Here is a 22,395-nt window from a genome sequence, read left to right on the forward strand (position 1 = left end):
TGGGTAAATAACAAAATTAAGGCAGAAATAAAGAAGTTATTTGAAATCAGTGAGAACAAAGAGACAACATACCAAAATCTCTGGGACACAGCTAAGGCAGTGTTTAGAGGGAAATTTACAGCACTAAATGCCTACAGGAAAAAGCAGGAGAGATCTAAAATCAAAGTCCTAACATCACAATTAAAAGAACTAGAGAAGCGAGAGCAAATAAATTCAAAAGCTAGCAGAAGGCAAGAAATAACTAAGATCAGAGCAGAACTGAAGGACATAGAGACATGAAAAATGCTTCAAAAAATCAATGAATCCAGGAGCTGCGTTTTAAAAAAAGTTTAACAAAATAGATAGACTGTTAGCCAGACCAATACAGAGGAAAACAGAGAAGAATCAAATAGCCACAATAAAAAACCGTAAAAGGGATATCACCACTGATCCCACAGAAATACAAACTACCATCAGAGAATACTATAAACACCTCTACGCAAATAAACTAGGAAATCTAGAAGAAATAGGTAAATTCCTGGGTACATACACACTCCAAAGACAAAACCAGGAAGATGTGGAATCCTTGAATAGACCAATAACAAGTTCTGAAATTGAGGCAGTAATTAATAGCCTACCAACCAAGAAAAGTCCAAGACCAGAGGTTTTTCACAGCTGAATTCTACCAGAGGTACAAAGAGGAGCTGGACTCATTCCTTCTGAAACGATTCCAAATAATAGAAAAAGAGGGAACCCTCCCTAACTCATTTTATGAGGCCGGCATCATCCTGATACCTAAACTTGGCAGAGATACAACAAAAAAAGAACATTTCAGGCCAATTTCCCTGATGAACATCGATGAGAAAATCCTCAATAAAATACTGGCAAACCAAATCTAATAGCACATAAAAAACCTTATCCACCATGATCAAGTCAGCTTCATCCCTGGTATGCAAGGCTGGTTCAACATATGCAAATCAATAAATGTAATCCATTACATGAACAGAACCAATGACGATAACCACATGATTATCTCAATAGATGCAGAAAAGGCCTTTGATAAAATGTAACACCCCGTCATCTAAAAACTCTCAGTAAACTAAGTATTCATGGAATGTATCTCAAAATAATAAAAGCTATTTATGACAAACTCACAGCCAATATCATACTGAATGGGCAAAAGCTGGAAGCATTCCCTCTGAAAATGGGCACAAGACAAGGATGCCTTCTTTCACCACTCCTATTCAACATAGTATTGGAAGTACTGGCCAGGGCAACCAGGCAAGAGAAAGAAATAAAGCCCATTCGAATAGAAAGAGTGGAAGTCAAATTGTCTCTATTTGCAGATGACATGATCGTATATTTAGAAGACCCCATCATCTCAGCCCAAAATCTCCTTGAGCTGATAAGTGACTTCAGCAGAGTTTCAGGATACAAAATCAATGTGCAAAAATCACAAGCATTCCTGTACACCAATAATAGAGAGCCAAATCATGAATGAACTCTCATTCACAATTGTTACAGAGAGAATAAAATACCTAGGAATACAGCTTACGAGGAATGTGAAGGACCTTTTCGAGAAAAACTACAAACCACTGCTCAAGGAAATAAGAGAGGACACAAACAAATTGAAAAACATTCCATACTCATGGATAGGAAGAATCAGTATTGTGAAAATGGCCATACTGCCCAAAGTAATTTATAGATTTGATGCTATCCCCATCAAGCTACCATTGGCTTTCTTCACAGAATTAGAAAAAATTACATTAACTTTCATATAGAACAACAACAAAAAAAAGAGCCCATATAGCCAAGACAATCCTAACCAGAAAGAACAAAGCTAGAGGCATCATGCTGCCTGACTTCAAACTATACTGCAAGGCTACAGTAACCAAAACAGCATGGTATTGGTACAAAACAGATATATAGGCCAATGGAACAGAACAGAGGCCCCAGAAGTAATGCCACACATCTACAACCATCTGCTCTTTGATAAACCTGACAAAAACAAAAGCAATGGGGAAAGGATTCTCTATTTAATAAATTGTATTGGGAATACTGGCTAGCCATATGCAGAAAATGGAAACTGGACCCCTTCCTTACACCTTATATAAAAATTAACTCAAGATGGGTTAAAGACTTAAACATGAGGCCTAACACCATAAAAACCTGAAAAGAAAACCTAGGCAATACCATTTATGACATAGGCATGGTCAAAGACTTTATGACTAAAACACCAAAAACAATGGCAACAAAAACCAAAATTGACAAATGGGATCTAATTAAACTAAAGAGCTTCTGTATAGCAAAAGAATCTATCATCAAGACTGAACAGGCAACCTACAGAATAGGAGAAATTTTTTGTAATCTATCCATCTGACAAAGGGCTAATATCCAGAATCCACAAGGAACTTAAACAAATTTACAAGAAAGAAACAACCCCATCAAAAAGTGGATGAAGGATACTAACAGACAATTCTCAAAAGAAGACACTTATGCAGCCAACAAGCATTTGAAAAAAAGCTCATTATCACTGGTTATTAGAAAGATGTAAACCAAAACTACAATGAGATACCATCTCATGCTAGTTAGAATGTTGATTATTAAAAAGTCAGGTAACAACAGATGCTGGAGAGGATGTGGAATAACAGGAACACTTTTACACTGTTGATGGGAGTGTAAATTAGTTCAACTATTGTGGAAGGCAGTGTGGTGATTCCTCAAGGATCTAGAACCAGAAACACCATTTGGCCTAGCAATCCCATTACTGGATATATACACAGAGGATTATAAATCATTCTGCCATAAAGACACATACACACATATGCTTATTCCAGCACTGTTCACAATAGCGAAGACTTGGAACCAACCCAAATGCCCATCAATGATAGACTGGTTAAAGAAAATGTGGCACATATACACCATGGAATACTATGCAGCCATAAAAACTTTGCAGGGACATGGATGAAGCTGGAAACCATCATGCTCAGCAAACTAACACAGGAACAGAAAACCAAACACCACATATTCTCACTTTTAAGCGAGAGTTAAACAATAAGAACACATGGACACATACCAGGGGAATATCACACACCAGGGCCTGTTGGGCGATGGGAGACTAGGGAAGGGAGAGCATTATGAGAAATACTTAATGTACATGATGGGTTGATGAGTGCAGGCAAACCACCATGGCACATGTATACCTATGAAACAAACCTGTACATTCTGCACATGTATCCCAGAACTTAAGTGTAATAATAGTAAAATAAAGAAACCACTAAACATGGCTACACCAGAATCAAAGCCTACAACCTCAGTGTATGCCAAAAGTGTGTATTGAATCAGAATCACATTTTCCCCATTTTAAAATCTTAGTTTCAGATGATTGAGTCAATTGTATCCCTTGGTTTAGGGCACACATCCTCATTGGTCAATACTAAGGCCCTTCCCTATTTTTGTTTTTTTATTCATTTTATTTTACCCCCACTCTCCAGCCACATTCTTTTCCCTGCTCATCAATCTATTGTGTTTAATATGTATCTCTTAATTTGCATTTCTTCTTAAGAAATGCTTATTGTTTTATGTATATAGTTTTAATTTCTAAAAATGCTATCGTGTTCTCTTCTCATCTCTTCCTGTTTTTACTCAGCGATGTTTTGAGATCTGTCTGTGTTGTTTAGGTGTACGTGAAATCTGTTGCTTCTAACTGTTGCATAATATTTTATGGTATAAGTGTTAGTCCATTTGCATTGTTATAAAGGGATACCTGAGGCTGAGTAGTTCATTAAAGAAAAGGGGTTTATTTGGTTCACAGTTCTTTAGGCTATACAAGAAACATGGTGCCAGCATCTGCTTCTGGTGAGGGCTTCAGGAAGCTACCACTCATGGCAGAAGAGGAAGGGAAGCAGGCATCATCACATGGTGAGAAACAAGGAAAGAGAGAGGGTAGGGAGGTGTCAGACTCTTATTAACTACTGTATCTCATGGGAATTAAGAGTGAGAATTCACTCAATCCTGTGAGAATGGCACCAAGCCATTCATGACAGAACTGCCCTCCATGGCCCAAACATCTCCCACCAGGCCCCACTTCCAACAACTGGGGATCAAATTTCAACAGGAGATATGAGGGGACAAATATTTAAACTCTATCAGTATGCATCTCCTATATTTTTCCCATGCATTCTCAGTAAGAGACAGTGAGGAACCTCAGGGATCATACCCACTAGCTTCCTGATACCCTGTCACCACAAATAATGCTTCAATGCACATCCTCATACATATCCACTTACAGACTTGAATGAGAATTTTCTTGGATATATTATTAGGAAGAGAAATGATAAACTATAGGATATGCATATAGTTAAGTTGAAAAACTTGTGTTGGAATACTTTCCAGAATGTCACTAGAAGTCCATGAGTGTTGCTATAACCCTGTACTCTCTTCAAAACATAGCATTACTCATGTTTTGAATTTTTGCTAATTTAACATGTATAAAGTTATATCTCATTTTAATTTGTATTTCTCTAATTATATGCTTGTTAGCTTATTGGGTTTCTAATAAGCATATAACCTTATTTTTATCTTTTGTTTCTTATTTTATTGTATCATGTTTTACTCACTGACTTGCAGTACTTTTGAATATAATGCAAATATTAATTCCTTGCCAGTTTTAGACATTTTAGGTATTAATAACACCTTTTCTTTTCTGTCACTTATTTATTACCTTTGACTATAGTGTTCTTAGTTGAACAGAAGTCTTCAATTTTGAAATAATCAAATGTATCTAGTTTTTGCCTTATGATTAGTCCTTTTGAAGTTTAGCATAGAAAGACACTACCCATCACAGATTACCCTAGATTCTTTCTCTGTTCATCTTTACTACCAAAATAAAAGTGATAACTTCCTTCTTTGGGGCACTTATGACATTTATACATTTATGATTCATAAAGGCCTATCTTAGTTATATATTTTATGGGAATTTTACTGGTGACAGGTTGAAATGTGTTTTAAAACACGTATAAATACTACAGATACCATCTTCAGCTTTGAGTCTACATGTCTGTATTTGTTTTAAGTTCAAAAGAGAATTCTCTACTTATCCGAGAAGTCGTTTTTAATTTAATAAAATTATAAAGAAAATACTGTCTAGTAGTCTGTGTTACCCACATGACAATCTATCATTATTCTTAAGCATATTTTAGAACCTTTATTAGTATTATTTTTTGCTTGATAAGCATGTGCTTTGAAACTTGTTCACTATTTTTTTTTTTTTTAAGATCTAAAGAGTCACTGCTAAATTCATGCTTCCTTAAAGGAATTCTTATACAAAATATGTGGTAGAGAAAAAAACCACAACCTTCTTTAGGGATTTAAAATCAGGTTAGCAAGTCATTTATAAATGTTCACAGGGATATTCTCTCACCATTTAGTGAGACTTAGTGTGAGTGAAACTTCTCTCTACTCATATATCCTTTGCAATGTGTTAGAATAGTGAATTTAAAATGATCTGACTAAAAATATCCTCCTTTGTATCACATGACTCTACTATTGAGGCTGCTGTGTTATCTGAAATGTTGTGACCATATTTTACATTTCTCAAAAATACAATAATCAGTAGAGAATATTCTGTTGAGAAACACTTGGTTTCTTTCCATCAAACAAGGATTTGAATTGCGGTCTCAGACTTTCCGTACTCAGCAGTTTTCAGATGAGATATCATTTGGCAGCAGATTTGAGAATTCTTTAGCATTTAAAGGTATCTTTAACTTAACACAAAGCCTTCTGCTTTCCTTATTAGACTATTCATTTTTACAAAGGAAAAGAAGTATTACTCAGTTCTCCAGGAAGTTTAATCAGTACATTAAACCCCCATCATCAGAAATCTACCTATTTTAATACATGAAAATGTATTAAGCAGCTCAGAAAAAATGTGAGAAAGCACACAGATATTCTACATATGCTTTTTAGTGGGTTGTTTGTTTTGTTGATCTTGTTTTTCATAATTAGTCACTAGTAATTAAAAATGGTTTGGCATGTTCTAATACAAGTCTCCACATATAGGTAAGTCCCACTCAGGCATGAACTATAAAATTTGAACATTTTATTTTACTAATGAAAGTGGATCCTTTTAAATTCATGTTGACTCTTTGATGCAATAAAGAAGAAAAATCATTTTCTAGGAAAACCAAGCAAGTCACTGATACCTTGCTGCAAATTTTAATCTGTCTTGTGCCATTGGCTCTAGGTGAAGAACTGTACAGTCTATATCCACGATGACTCCATGTTTGAACCAGAGGAACAGTTCAGGGTCTACCTCAGCCTCCCTCTTGGAAACCACTGGAGTGGAGCTAGAATTGGAAAGAATAACATGGCCACCATCACCATATCCAATGATGAAGATGGTAACAGAAGAAATTATCTTTAGTTACTCTTAGGTTAAAGGGATATAAACTGATGTTTAACCATTAGTGTTTTGAAAAATGAAAGTGCTTTAAGAATCCCTACTGATAACATTCTCTGAATATTTATGTAAAATGTTGGTAGCAAATGATCACCGTCTACAGAGGTCCAACAAATTCATAGATATTTTAAATATTGTTATTCTCTACCATATTGCTAAGAGATATGGAATGATTGTGGCTAAAAGCAGGGACAGAAAAGCTAAGACAGAGAATAAAAACCATTTAAGTCACTGCAGTGCAGGAGCAGGATGGAGATACAGTGGGAATCAGTGGAATCAAATGAACTGATTTAAAACACTGCCACCTTTGTAAAACAGTCTAATTTCTCAGTTGTCTTCTCTCTAATTGATTTGGCCTACTAACCTAAAAAAACTTAACCTCTGTAGTCAGGTGTTAGCCAAGAATGATCCAGGCACCAAGGAAGACAAAACCTGTCTCAAACTGAGACATAATTGTTTCACTAAAATAGATATTTTAATGAGTGAATGGATAATATTACAAGTAGTAATAGCTGTTTTTATTGAATATTTACTGTATACCAAGAACTATGCTAAACATATTATCTTATTTAATACTGGCAGGAATTCCTTGAGGTTGGTGCTATTATTTCTATATGATGAATAAAGAAACTGAACCTCAGCAAAACTACATAATTTTCACTCTTAATTACATAGCTGTAAGCGCAATCCTGGATGTGAACTTCATTCTGTCTGATTCTAGAATCTACACTCAAGTATTTAAGAGTCTCAGTGACTCTTAGGGTTTCTAGTGAAAATTCAGTAACTAACTTGGACATTGAGTAAAACAAGAAATGCCAGCCTTGAAGTTGAATTAGTCCTTGACACCAGGAGACTCAAGTTCAGATCCCAAAGTGAACCTCTCCCAGGTACACAGAAAACCCATCATTGAGGCTCAGGGAAGTAAGATTTATGCTGTGCTACAATGACACTCTTAGGTTTCAAAGAGCATTCTTATTAAAAAATATAAAACCTCAAATGAGGTATATCTTCAACAGTTTGGAAGATTTGACTTCCTAAGAGGGAAATAAGCATAGAAAGTAGAAATTTCTGCCATATTGTATGATATACTCAAAATGGTATAAAAGTTATCATTACTTTCAATTTTTCCATCTTTTCATCTCCCTCTCCTATCACCCGACCCTTCCCCATGAGATATAATAGAAAAGAAGGCATGGTTTGAATTTTTTGGTAAAAATTAATATGTCATTTTATTTACTTATTTGTTTGAAATGGAGTCTTGATCTGTTGCCCAGGCTGCAGTACGGTGGTACAGTTATGGGTCACTATAGACTCAACCACCAGGGCTCAAGTGGTTCTCCCACCTCAGCCTCCTGAGTAGCTGTGGCCATCATGTCTGGCTAATTTTTTTTTTTTTCTTTTTTTTTTGAGACGGAGTTTCGCTCTTGTTACCCAGGCTGGAGTGCAATGGCGTGATCTCGGCTCAACGCAACCTCCGCCTCCTGGGTTCAGGCAATTCTCCTGCCTCAGCCTCCTGAGTAGCTGGGACTACAGGCACGCGCCACCATGCCCAGCTAATTTTTTGTAGTTTTAGTAGAGACGGGGTTTCACCATGTTGACCAGGATGGTCTTGATCTCTTGACCTTGTGATCCACCCGCCTCGGCCTCCCACAGTGCTGGGATTACAGGCTTGAGCCACCGCGCCCAGCCGATGTCTGGCTAATTTTTTAATTATCTGTAGAGATGAGGTCTCACTGTGTTGCCTAGGTTGAATATATTATTAATCATTTCCTAGCAACAGGATTCCATTAGGAAATCTTGTGTTCCTGAATTATCCTTGTAGCCAGTCACTGAAAGCACCCATACTTACCTATACAGCTTGTGATTACTTAGAAAAAGCTGAGGGTGGCGAGGTGAGAGCACTAAGAAGAGGGGATTCAAAGGACCAGAGGTGAGGGATGGACTTGGTAAATTTAAGTATTATATAAATGAGATAAAATATAAACCTTAGAAATTTGTATCTCATAAATGAAAAGTTGACTTATGCAATAGATATTTATCTAGGGCCTACTATGTCTCAGTCCCTTAATAAACTGTTCAAATTTATTTTAAAACATTCTGTGAGCTGCAGAGCTGAGATGGAAACTTGGACATCATGAATTTCAAAGTCTCTACAAATAACTCACCCATTATATTGTTTTTAACAAGGAACATGTGAGACATAACTCCTGCAGAATCACAAATAAATGTCTTTTTCCAAAGCACTGTTTAGCAGTAAATATTGATTCCGTTTTATGAATGAAAGCCATTTTGCTTCATATTGTTAACTAATGTGAACAGTTTCTTGTCCTTATAAGGTAGATTCAGACTCCTGGGAGTTTGAATCCTTTGTGCTATTCTAACTGGCTCATGTTTTCCTAACCATGTTTCCTTAGCTCCCACCATTGAGTTTGAAGAAGCTGCATACCAAGTCAGGGAACCTGCAGGGCCAGATGCCATTGTGATTCTGAACATCAAAGTGATCCGCAGAGGGGATCAGAACAGGACCTCCAAGGTTCGCTGTAGCACTCGGGATGGCTCTGCCCAGTCTGGTGTGGATTATTATCCAAAGAGTCGAGTCTTGAAGTTCAGTCCTGGTAATTGAATGCCAACCTCAATCTGTGGGTTTTACTTAATAGAGGGGCAAAAACCTTGTATTTGAAGAAAGGAAGAAACAGATAAATGAAAAAGGAAAACAGTAGTTCCAATAGCATAAAGCATTTCTAAGCACACATTTGAGATTGCAGGTAAAATTTCTAATTCATAAAAATGATGTGGGAGAAAAAGAAATAGGTCTTTTACCTTAGAACATACTGGGCATTTTGATTGATTTAAAAGGATTTTTTGTTAGCCTAAGATTTGGTTGAACGATAGGATAACTTGGTTAAAAAAAATACACACATAATTGGCACCATCAAATATTGCTGCAAAGTACTGTGATGGGTCGTTCAGGGATTACTACATTTGAAAGGCACAATCCCTGTGTTCAAGTGGTTTAACATTTCCTAGGAAACAGGATACCCTGCTTTGGACTTTCGAAATAAAATTTATTCTAGAGGGGATATGGAGATTAGTTTGGGAAAAGAGAAAGATAGAATTCAGGTCATAGATCACAGCTTAAAGGTCTGTGATCTTCCACTCTCCCCCTTCCAAAGGAAATTTAAGTATTAATCTGATGGGGGAAATGAGGCAGGAAAGGGATTGAACTGTATGCTAGGTTTTTTCATGGAAATTTCTAAAACCTAACTGGTATAGATCCTGACACCATTTGTGATGTAGCCAGAGGAGGGCAGCAGTGCTAGGAGATCTTCTCAGAGCAATCTGGGCAAGTGGAGGGAGAAAATGATGCCCTCAGAGATGATGGGGGTTTAGGGGAGAGGGTCTCTATTTTCTCTCCCCTCACCAGAGCTTTAAAGGGCTTCTGGCTCCATTCCATCTGTGTCTGATTGATGTTTGCTGGAAAGCTAGATACGCTTCTTCCATATCTACACACTGACCTGTCTTTAGCTTTTGACTTTTCTGCATAAAGATCTGGGGAAAGAATATGTCTAGAAGCCCCTTAGCCCAGGTATCTGTAGGAGAGGAGGAAAGGGGCTTTAACTTCACTGAGGTATTTGTACCTTCAGAAAATCACCTTACAAAAAAAGAAGTGGGTCTGTAAGGCTGGAAACCTCACCCTTTCCAGACTACTCACCCTCCATGTTGCCATCTTTCTGGAGACTGGCTTGGTAGATAACCCTGAGCCACTGCTTCTCAGGAGACAGCTTTGAAGGGTATCTGTCTGTGCAAGCCCTCACAGCCAAACAGGAGCTCATGCATAAGTGTAAGGGGGAAAGAAAAATTAAGCAAAAAAACTCATAACCAGGGTGAAGTGTATTTTGGATCATAGATTTTTATTACTGCCAGCAAGTGTCAGGCAGGGGCCATTAATCCTCATATGGTGTTGAACAGTAAGTCTGCAATACTGAGCCTCTACCACAGGTGGAATTTGGTCTGTAAAAAAGATTCCTCACTTGAGATGGAGCTACAGTGATTAGCAGCCACTGCATTTATAGAACATTGCTAAAAAAGAAAGAACATATTTTAACATGATGTCTCAGCAGTGCCAAGCAGCACTCTCTTGGGTATGTTTCCTCATGAAGGCTTTGCTTTCTTTTTTTCTGTCCTTGGCAAAGGTGTGGATCATATCTTTTTTAAAGTTGAGATCCTGTCCAATGAAGACCGGGAATGGCATGAATCTTTCTCACTAGTCCTTGGCCCAGATGACCCAGTGGAAGCAGTTCTTGGGGATGTAACTACTGCCACAGTGACGATTCTAGACCAGGAGGCAGCAGGGAGCCTCATATTGCCAGCACCACCCATTGTGAGTTGCTTGACCCAAAGGATTGCTGCTTTTACAGCTCAGTGACTAGTAGATGAGAACCTGAGAGAAGTACTCTACTTCTTTCTTCTTCTAACACAGTGGTTCCCAACCAGGAGCCATCTTGCCTTTGATTCTCCCCCTTCCAGAGGACATTTAAGCAATGTCTGGAGACATTTTTGGTTGTCAGAGTCATCACACCTGGTGCTACTAGTATCTCCTAGTACTAGTGATAGAAGCCAGGGATACTCCTAAACATCCCATAATGAACAGGGCAGCCCCCAACAACAGAAGGAATTATTTGGCACAAATGTCAACAGTGTCGAGGGTAAGAAACCCTGTTCTGATCTAAAAGTTATACCAAATCCTATTGGCATCTTAGTCTGATAAAGATAGAAAATACAATACAATTGATCTTCTCGTTTCTTTGATGGGACCTAGAAAAGTAAGAAGGTAATACTACCTCATATCTATTATCCCACATACTCACCACACTTACAGAATTAAGTACCTGTGGGAAGGTAGTACCACATTTCCCAACTTGATTAGAATGAATGCACTATCCTTACAATTAAGAGGAAAACGCCTAGAGGTTGCAAAGGAAAATTTAACCCATAATTGTGAAGCAGACAGAAGAAGCCTTATAACTCTTGCTAACTAGTCTCATATATTAGAAAAGGTTGATGATTATTTCAAAATGTGTCTCTTATTTGACCATGGAAGAAATATATACTACCTCTATTTACTCTTATTTTGCCAAATGTTCTAATATATGTCATCAACCATTTAATGCAACTTTAAACTAGCAACTGCCATTCATGATACAGCTTTGGTTCCAATGTGCAGGAAAATCAAAGTGTTTTTTTTTTTACATGCATGATGGGGCTCTGATTTAGAAATAACATTAAAAGGATAATAAAATTCTAGCCCAACCAGTAGCAGGATCTTCTCTACCACTAAAGATTTGCAGTATCTTTTAAGGATGCCTGGAAAAAAAATTTTAAAAAAACTTCTCTTCTTATATTTTAAATAGTCCCTAGTCACTAAGAGATCTTGTAGATCTCTAAAGAATGGGGCTTAGTTCTCTGATTGTGCCAATACCCAACCTGAACTGAAGCTTTGTTGCCGTTTCTCAGGTAGTCACACTTGCTGACTATGATCATGTGGAAGAAGTTACCAAGGAAGGAGTCAAGAAATCCCCCTCCCCAGGCTACCCGCTGGTCTGTGTCACCCCCTGTGACCCTCATTTCCCCAGATATGCTGTCATGAAGGAGCGCTGCAGCGAGGCTGGCATCAACCAGACATCTGTGCAGTTCAGCTGGGAAGTGGCTGCCCCCACTGATGGCAATGGGGCCCGGTCTCCCTTTGAAACCATTACTGACAACACACCATTCACCAGTGTCAACCACATGGTAAGTCTGGGGGTCTCGGCCTGGTTCTCCCTCCCTGGGAGAGGACTGGTGTTGTTCTTTGTTACTCAGATAATCAAATTCCTTAGGGTCCATGCATGGCATTTGCAATAAAACAAATAAGGAGGTGCACCTAGTCTTTTTACTCTTATACCTAAGAAAAGGTTATATGCTGTAATAGAAAACTAAGCTAGTTAGAAGACCTGTTTGAAAATCCTGATTCTGCCTGTTTAAGTAATGTTACGTGGTTCCATAACCTCTCTGAGTCTCAGTCTCCTGATCTGCAAAGTAATACTTCTTCTGCTTAGCCACTTGACAAAGTAATTGAAAAATGTGACCTATAAATGACAAAGTCAGTGAAAAATTCCAGGTAGGCACTATTGATTACTATTAACATATCTTCAATCATCATATTAGCACATAAACTCCTTCTGGACATGAACCAAAATTTCTACCACATTCTTATAATGTGGTAGAAATGTGGCCCAAAATGGCAAGCACATCGATGGCACATAAAAGGGACCAGTTATTAAATAAAAGAATAGAATGTTTGGTGAGTGATCAGCACTTTACAAAGCTCTATGGGAGGCCATGAAAAGACATTCATGCAGCAGTTGCTGTCTTTGAAAAGCTTAGAGACCAACAACCCTGACACTATCAGAGAACAATGAACAATGATGTTTTCCCAAACTTAACAGTCCGCCACAGTGATTCTACTCTTCACACTGATGAAGCTGGTTCTCTTCCAAAAGTAAGCTGAAAACAGTTGAGATTCAGACTTAGTGTAGTACCTGGCATGTAGTAAGCATTCAACAATTCTTGCCTAAAATTATATCACTGAATGATTTTAGACATCAGAGATTTCTTTCAGACCAGATTTCTCTAGATTTTCCTGCTCATTCCACAGTTTATCCCCACTGTAACAAGAGCTTCACTGGAATGGGATAATAGCAGAGGAAAGCCATTAGATATAGATGGGAGGCTTTGGATAACACATACCCACTCTCTTTGGCACAGCTTATTCAGAAAAGCCTGAAGAACAAATCTTTTGCAGCATAACCAGCTCAAATTTAAATCGTCTTCTCTGTTATTAAAAAATCAACATGACAAGACTTACCAGCTTGTTGTTTCTTAAGTATCTATTTCTCTCTTCAACAAAACCATAAAGGGAGTTTGGTCTGGTTTGAGCCAACTGTACATTTTTAACAGATAAATTTATGACTTTATGCTTCAGATTCTTGCAATGGATTTGTGACTACTACCCTTTACCCTTGTTTCCTTTGCTTCATCTTTATTTATTCAATTATTTATTTAATATCATTCTATTATATGCATTCTTGTAGGATGCTTCAAATCCCTTCTGTACCAAGTTCATGTATATATATATAAGTAAAACATTGACAGCTAATTAAAAAAGTTTAATGAAAACATCATCTTTAATTTTTAATGGACTTCAGTGAAAATTGTTTTCATGGGTAAAATTTATAAGTTTGTGTGATTGCTTTGTGGGAGGTCTGTGATACACAGAACTACTTATTAATTTTTTCTGTTATATACTTTCCTATGTAAATGCATGCATAACCTAAAGAGTCCCGGTGATGCACATTGCCTCTGCATAGATGCAGTTAAGCACTCTCAGGGCTTCTGTATGTTTGGGGCTTGAAGGAATCTGTGGAAAGACCTTCAAAGGCTGGAAGATGTCAGAGGCCAAGTTCTCAGCTTCAAGCGTGCATGTTATTATAACCCTTGCAGTGTGTGTTCACTGGGTAGGGAGATGGGATGGAGGGAGGATAACAGTAGAATAAAGAGTCATGAGAATTCCCAAGAAGGAAGTATCTTTTCTCTGTCTTCTGACATCATGCTCTCAACAACAGTGACTTGGAGGCCAACCGGTCTTGCTAGAAGCCTGAATAACAGTTGGGTTGTCCTTGTGCTGAACCTAATATATAAAAACAACAATACTATTAATGGTAATCAATCATCCATGGGCTTGTGCTCCACATCTGTCTACTTGCTCATTGACTATCTTATCCATTTAGGCTATAAGTACTCACTGATCTGTCTCAAGTGTCTGGTTCACAGTTAAAAGTCAATGCTTAAGTGATGAATGAATGAATAGATGGAACAATTAATGGATGGGTGGGTGGATGACCTTTACAGATTACCTTGAACCAGATCATGTAAGAAGCTATTTAAGTAGGGATACTCACATCGGAGATGATTTATTTTTCCTGGTAGGTTCTGGACAGCGTTTACTTCAGCCGGAGGTTTCACGTGCGTTGTGTGGCCAAGGCTGTGGACAAGGTGGGCCATGTGGGGACCCCCTTAAGGAGCAACATTGTTACCATTGGAACAGACAGTGCTATCTGCCACACACCAGTGGTGGCTGGGACATCCAGAGGCTTCCAGGCTCAGTCCTTCATCGCAACCTTGAAATACCTGGATGTCAAACACAAGGAGCATCCAAACAGGTCAGGCAGGTGGCGCCTTCCACCATGAGGGGGTTGAAGTGAATCTCAGGTCTCCTTCGTGTGTTTCCCAGGATGGTCAATAAGTGATACTTCTGCAAAATAAAAACGTGATGATGACTGTGTCAGTAAAAGTTTAAATCTGTCAAAGTCCCTCAAGCTAGGGCCCCCTGCCTATCTTCCTAGCCTTTCCTTCTCCTTGTCATTTTCACCTGCCAGTCCAACCACAGGTAACCACGAGTAACTTCCCAAGGGCTACAGACTCTTATGGGTTGCATACCTCTGCCACGCTATTACTCCAATTCTCCCCAGCCCCTTCCACTGGCTGGAGTTAAACCCTACTGTCCTATAGTACCTAGCTCATGGCATCTCTTCTAGAGACATTGCCATCATCTCCCCTAATTTAATTTGGAGGCTTCCCCTCCTGGCTTCTCTGGCACCTGTATATGCTTCTTTTAGAAGATTATTAGCATTCACTCTCTCTGCCCTTCAGTAGATGGTAAGACCTGAAGGACAGAGACCATGCGCATGTAGTTTGAGTATCCTCTGCCCAGTATAGTGCTTCTTAGCATCTAAGAAGCACTCCTAAATATCTACTGAACAAATGAATCATAACACTGTAAAAATTAGGAGACATTGGGCTTAATTTTTTCTGTGCCACCATGATTTTGATGGGAAATGGATATTTTCATTTTGCATAGCAAAAAAGAATTTGTGTATACTATGCATATTTATTAAACACTATAGTATTTAAATGTGTGCATTTATGAACAATTCAGTTGCTTATAAACTCAGAAAAAATGAGTTCTTTTGCATGAAAAAAAAACAGGTTTGAATGAATATGCATATTTCTTTCCTAGCAGAATAAAATGTATCTTAGTGACACCTTCCTAGAAAAGGCCCTCCTCTTCACATCTAAGGGTCTGATTCCTCTTAAAAATGTAGCTCTTTGCTCAGAGAGACAAGCTGTATAAACTGAAAACACACTTTCAATAAACATGGTTAAAATTTAAACTGGGCCAAAGAAAAAAAATGCAACCCATAAGTACAGTTCTGTTGTATTGCAGTCTTAACCAATATTTACTAAGCTAATTTTTTATTTAGAATTATATACTGTGTGCTCTGGAGAAACAAAAGAAGTGAAGGAAATGCGACTTGTCCTCATAGTGGGGAGGCAAGATAAACAGAGTCTGAAAACATTTGAGAAATAGCAGCCAATATAAATAAGTTACAGATTTCCTGGTCCAAAGGCTGCCTAAGAGCTGAGGATGTAGATCAAGGAGTAGCAAACTGCAGATTGAGGCTGGTGGGGCTGGACACATGGTGCTGATGGGACTTACAGGGAGATGGGAGAGGGAAGGCTGTTTTCAGTCAGGAGAGACAGTATGAGTAGCTAGATATTGTAATTTCTCAGATTTGGCTGGGTGGAGAAATTGGCTTAAGAGTTTAAAAGCTCAAAGACATCTTTTTGACTCAAATACTTAAATGTGAGTGTCAACCTTACCTAACTTCCATAGACATTCACTGTGACAGAACAAGGGAGCAGCCCCTCCATAGTCACTCAGCTTTCGCTCCTGAAAAAAACAGTTCCCACTGAAAGCAAAGGAAAGCTTTAAAGTAATTTGTGGTTGTGATGTTATCTTTTCCTGTATAGAAAAAAAATCTATAATTTTAGATTTCTATCAGTCCTGTGTCTGGAGGGTCTCTTAAAGGGAAGCAATACTATGTGTATATCTGTACCCCCTGTTCAGATAGAAAACCTACCTGGAAAGCTTCAGGAAGAAAAAAATGGCAGCTGATTGGTCAAGACAGATTAGGTGATGAGAAAGAAATACCTTATTGACCATTTACAGCAGTCAGCTAAACATTTATTTCTGCCCTTTTTCCCCCTAGAATCCACATTTCGGTGCAGATCCCTCACCAGGATGGAATGCTGCCCCTTATCTCCACCATGCCATTGCACAACTTGCATTTTCTACTGTCTGAGTCCATCTACAGACACCAGCACGTCTGCTCCAATTTAGTTACCACCTATGACCTGAGAGGCATCTCAGGTGAGATTGACAAGTTCAGGACTGGTCTTTCCATGCTAGCTGAGTTCAGCGACTTTCAGGATATGGCAGAGTGAGGAGTACTACTTTTCATGTCTTCCGGTCCTCAGAATCCACATATTAGTGATTTTCCTTCCTAGCACATATGCAAATGCAGTTAGCTCAGACAACGAAGTAGACAGGAGAAAACAAGGACTTTGGAGTCACACTGAATGGGTTCAAATCCTTATTCCACTGAACAAATATATTTTGACCTTTCTGAGCCAGTGTTATCTATAACATGGGAATAACAGTTGTTCCCAATCAAGATAAGGATTAAATGCATTGACATTTTTAAAGCACCAACTATGACATACATATTTTAGTGTCTTTGTTCCCTTAGAATGAGCATGTTTAGATTGGTGCTCCAAAAACCTGTCACAGAAAGCTAAGGTGAAGGTGTTACAGGATGGGTTCTCCAGAAGGAGGAGCTGAGATGGAGTTTGGGGTTATAAGATGTTTGTTAGGGAACAATACCTAGGAAAGAAAAGAAGGAAAACAGGATTGGACAGAGGGAGAAGTCAAACTGCAATGCAGGCTGAAAAAGCCATTTTGGCCATGGCAAGGAGCTCTGGAGAGGCTTGTCCTACTTCCAACTGACACAGCCAGACCTTTATAGCCTACCTAGCTCAATCACTAGAGGCAGGCTGCCCCACAAGGGCATGACCTTGGGCTGAGCCAGTCTGCAGCTGATGCAGAGCTGAAGGAGCTGACAGCTGAGGCAGCACATCTCCGTGTTCACCACAGCAGACATTTGACTTTACAAAGAATTCTGTCCATTTCCATTCACCTTAGCAAGTGCACATTAAATGCATATTTTCTCCTTTCACAAATGATGAATCATTTAACAGTGTTTTTGAAGACAAAAATGCATTCATATTCTCTTTCATATTCATTAAGCATCGCTTTTGGTCGTGATGGTCTTTATACAGTAGAAATTAGCTGAGTACAAATTATTTGTAAATCATTGAGCTACATATGAAAGTTTAATTGATCCACATCTACTGCTAGTGGAAGAGACATACTATGTTTAAATACTAAACTTTGCATCTCTTCTTACTTAAAAGCAATTAAATTCAAGACATGTTAATTGAGTAACTAGTCATCGTGGGGCAGAGGGCTGGGTGCTGGGTGTCAAGCATTCTAAGAAATGTATCATCACTTTTAAAATAGTATTGTCGCTTTTAGTATTAAAATAATTTTAACCCAGCTGGGCGCAGTGGCTCACACCTGTAATCCTAGCACTTTGGGAGGTCGAGGTGGGTGGATTGCCTGAGCTCAGGATTGTGAGACCAGCCTGGGGAACACAGTGAAACCCATTTCTACTAAAAATACAAAAAAATTAGCCGGGCTTGGCCACGTGCGCTTGTAATCTCAGCTACTCAGGAAGCTGGGTCAGGAGAATCACTTGAACCCAGGAGGCGGAGGCTGCAGTGAGCCGAGATTGCACTATTGCACTCTAGCCTAAGTTTAACCCTAATATTCTAAAATTGTATCGTATTCAGCTCCCTACTACATAATAGTCTCCCTTAATTTAGAGCCATTCATCTAGTTGGCAGCATTTGATTCAATAATTGTAATTTTTGCATGTCGCAGGTGAGAGTTAGTCAGGCATCATTAGCGAGCTATTTACTCATTAACAAAAAATTAAGACTTTTTCCCCCAAGAGTTCGGAAACTGTTATGAGTGAGAAGAAGTAGTCAGATGTACGTGTGCTGGCTTTTTTTTTTTTAATGGGGTCTCAAAAAAGATATTTTAAAAATCAGCCTTAAAATAATAATTCACCAACTAATAAGCCATACAGTAAATCCATTTCTTCAGGACTGTTGGGGACATGTGTGAAGCACAGGACCAGACTTGCCAGGCATAACAGGCAAAGCTTCAGAGTGTTTTTCTCTCCAAGTTCTATCGCCTTCATTCATGGAATAATTTGCTCATCTTTTCTTCCCTGGTTCCTGTGGTCTCTTAGAGGTAGAGTCCCCCATTCAACACCTGGCAACAGCAGTTAGCAAGCAGTTTCCAAGCTCCCTCACATTTTCCCAGTGTGTTGGGAGCCCTGGGTTGCTTTTTAGTAGAGTCTCGTGTGACTGAAAGTGCTCTTAGTGTGAAAGGGTAAGCTCTTCTCTCTACCCTGCTCCTTGGCCTCTGTGAACCAAGTTATTCTTTCCTCTCTGGCAGAGGCAGGGTTCCTGGATGACATGGTCTATGACAGCACCGCTCTGGGGCCTGGTTATGACCGCCCCTTCCAGTTTGACCCCAGCGTGAGAGAGCCGAAGACCATCCAGCTCTACAAACACCTGAACCTGAAGAGCTGTGTGTGGACCTTTGACGCTTATTATGACATGACTGAGCTTATTGACGTCTGTGGAGGGTCTGTAACTGCTGACTTCCAGGTGGGTGCCCCAGGGTTTGTCTGAGGACTCTGCACATGAGTGCCTTGGCCAACCTTATTTGTTCTTGAAGCACTTCAGTTAGCACTTTGCCTCAAGAACTGGGCCAACCAACTGAAAGAGTCTTCTTAATAAGTCCCTCAAGCAAGATCTTGGCAGCACTGAAGCTAGAGAAGGGCCCAAAAGTCCTCTAAATCAAGTTAATGTGGAAAAAACTTATGCCCGGCATACTCACTTATATAAAAATCCAATATTTACTTCTCTGGGTATATATGTTTTTACATATATAATGCATATATTTTGGAATGCCAAAAAAAATTTACATTTGATGTTAGGATTATTACTACATTAGTGTATTCTCTTCCCACCTGGCAAAATGAGTCACAATGGCAGGTGGCGCAATCTATCTTTCAGAAGACAGGAAGAGCACTGTTGTCCTATGCATTGTGGAGAGATAATTGCTTAAAACATTTTGATTTCATACCTATTCCAAACTTCCAGTCCCCACGAAAATAGACACTTTCTAAAATATATATTGCCATTAAACATTAGCATATTAGTCTATTCTCACACTGTTATAAAGACATACCAGAGACTAGGTAATCTATAAAGAAAAGTGGTTTAATTGAGTCACAGTTCCACATGGCTGGAGAGGCCTCAGGAAACTTACAATCATAGTGGAAGGGGAAGCAGACATGTCTCACCTGGTGGCAGGTGAGAGAAAGCAAGCAAGAGCAGGGAAAACTGCCTTATGAAACCATGAGATCACGTGAGAACTCATTCACTATCACAAGAACAGCATGAGGGAAATGCCCCTCGTGATCCAATCACCTTGCACCTGGTTCCTCCCTTGACATGATTACAATTCAAGATGAGATTTGGGTGAGGACATAGAGCCAAACCATATCAATCAGTGACAACAGAAAAATTTATAGCAAGAAGTTAGAGTCAGAGAAGGGCAGTTATATCAAAGGGCCAGTGAGACCAGGCTAATCCGTTCTCATGGGAAAGTTAATTCTAAAACAGGTTCTATCCAATTTTAGCAGTTATCTCAATTAGCTAAAAACTAGTTAGATGTTTGTTCTTCATTTCAAATCAGGTTTAACCTCACTGAAGGAGAGAACTTGTAGAGGGATTTAGAGTAATCATTTAGAGAAAGTATCTGATTAAAATTTGTCGTTTTCTTTGTGGTGCCTCTCAGCCTGGTTTCCTCTCATTTTATATACACTACTGCCATCTACTGAATAGAATTTTAAGGCATTTGTAGGGGTTCTGTTTCTGCAGTTGCATAACCTCTTACTTTGGAAAATGCAAAACTAAGTGATTTCTTTCTTTCCTGGCTTTCAAAAATTAGTATTCTCTTTTCTTTATGATTTTGCTTTAATTACATTTTTGAATATTTTTTCAGAATATGCTTAAAAACCTCAAAGACAAGGATTTCTTATATATATCCTACTTTTTAAACCAACACGGAAAAAATATGCAGAAGTATTTTGTTGTCTGTTTCTTCAAAAATAATTGAAATTACTGATATATGGTAGAAAGAAAATAAAACTTAGAACTAAGGCCTAATTGGTACTGTTCACTATCAAATCAGCAGACTTGGACAAGACATAACCTCTCTGAACCTCATCTGAAATTGTACTAATAATCTCAACATGAGAAGGTGCCTCACATAATGTGTCTGGCATAGAACAGACATGCAGTAAATATTTGTTGGGCTTTCTTTCTTTTAAAAGATTAGTAAGTAATATCATGAGGGCTAAAGGAGGATAAGCAAAAACAAATAGGGAAAATTAATTTTCTCAATCAGCTAGAGAGTTTATTGAAGTTCTGATAGTGTGATTGGGGCAGATGTATTTAGCAAAACCTGTGTATTAAGGTACAGAACATGGTACCAGGTCCAAATAAAATCTGGAAATTTTCTTAAAAAGAAAAAAAAAAGAGCTGGGAACAGTGACTCACACCTGTAATCTCAGCACTTTAGGAGGCTGAGGCTGGTGGATCACTTGAGCCCAGGAGGTTGAAGCTGCGGTGAACTATGATAGAGCCACTGCACTCCAGCCTGGGCTACAGAGTGAGACCCCATCTCTTGAAAAATGAAACAAAACAAAGTAAGGCATGTCAAAATAGAATTTTTAAATGACTGTGGAATTAGTAGAGTCTTTTGAGAAAGTTGGCATTACATTTTAAATCCTTGATAACTTTGAATATTTTTAAAAAATTTTAGAAAAATAGTAAAGCATTTGGTTCTTTTTCTTAATTACCCATAGAAACACTTTATACTGTATCTTCAAACAAAAGAAAAATATAAGTTCCGTAATATGTTGTAGTAATTAGCCAATAATAAAATAGTTTTAAACTGTTTTTTGTTATATACATGCATGTATGGAAGAAAGTGTGAAAATATTTAAAAATGTGTAAATCAACTCCCCATTCACACATGTACATACAGTTAGCTTCCCCACAAAAGCTTTGCTGGCATTTCGTTATCTTTTCATCCAGTTTTGTTCATCACATAGTAAAATAAAAATGATTGGGCCAAATTAAAAGCAGAAACATAAACCTCCTTTGAAGAAATGTTCTCTTGGAAGTATGATAAGCTGCCTTTTCAAAATTCTTTCCAAAGCATTGCATGGGACAGGAAATTATTGAAGTACATGCAGCTCTGAGCTGTCCATTGGTGAGCTTCCTAAATATGATTTCAACACTCGGGCCCTTTGTTCCTGGAGCAGGAGATGAGAGCACTAACTAAAACATCCTGAGTTTCGCACAGGTTCTTCCCAGGCATCCAGATGTGGCCATCTTCCTGATGATGGTTGGCTTGGGCTCTCCCATGGGACACTGGCAAATGGTCAACACAGGGAGTTTGTACTGAATGCTAGATCCCACATCCACCAGATTGATCCCTTAAAAATAATTGTGATATTCTAAAATGTCAGCTAAGTCTTCTAGCAACTGAGCAGAGCTCATTCTCCCACTTCAAAAGTATTTTTGTTCAAGTGTCATCTCCTTAGAGAAGGCTTTGCACATGAACCTGTCTAAAGATGCATCCTGACCACTTTCTATTCCATTACTTCCTTTATTTTTTTTCAAGCTAGTGCAATCATGGGCACTTGATTAATAATTATTGAATAAGTGTGTGACTACATGTATGATTGAAAATGGAACAAAGATGTGGTGATAGTATGCCTTTTCATCCCAGGGAAGAGATAACTCTG

The 22,395-nt window shown here is 38.5% G+C and overlaps 1 protein-coding gene across 2 annotated transcripts in view; it reads left to right on the forward strand.

Annotated features, from left to right (window-relative positions):
* FRAS1 (Fraser extracellular matrix complex subunit 1) overlaps positions 1-22,395 on the forward strand; it is a 460,089-nt gene that overhangs the window by 410,125 nt on the left and 27,569 nt on the right. For both annotated transcript variants that reach the window (XM_017540037.2, XM_037742541.1), the window contains exons 60-66: positions 6,224-6,380; positions 8,854-9,054; positions 10,633-10,820; positions 11,954-12,229; positions 14,465-14,697; positions 16,588-16,748; positions 18,963-19,177. In XM_017540037.2, the coding sequence (XP_017395526.1) occupies positions 6,224-6,380; positions 8,854-9,054; positions 10,633-10,820; positions 11,954-12,229; positions 14,465-14,697; positions 16,588-16,748; positions 18,963-19,177 (1,431 nt within the window). The remainder of the gene's footprint in view (positions 1-6,223; positions 6,381-8,853; positions 9,055-10,632; positions 10,821-11,953; positions 12,230-14,464; positions 14,698-16,587; positions 16,749-18,962; positions 19,178-22,395) is intronic.

This window comes from Cebus imitator, unplaced genomic scaffold, assembly GCF_001604975.1.
Source record: "Cebus imitator isolate Cc_AM_T3 unplaced genomic scaffold, Cebus_imitator-1.0 Scaffold123, whole genome shotgun sequence".
NCBI lineage: Eukaryota > Metazoa > Chordata > Mammalia > Primates > Cebidae > Cebus > Cebus imitator.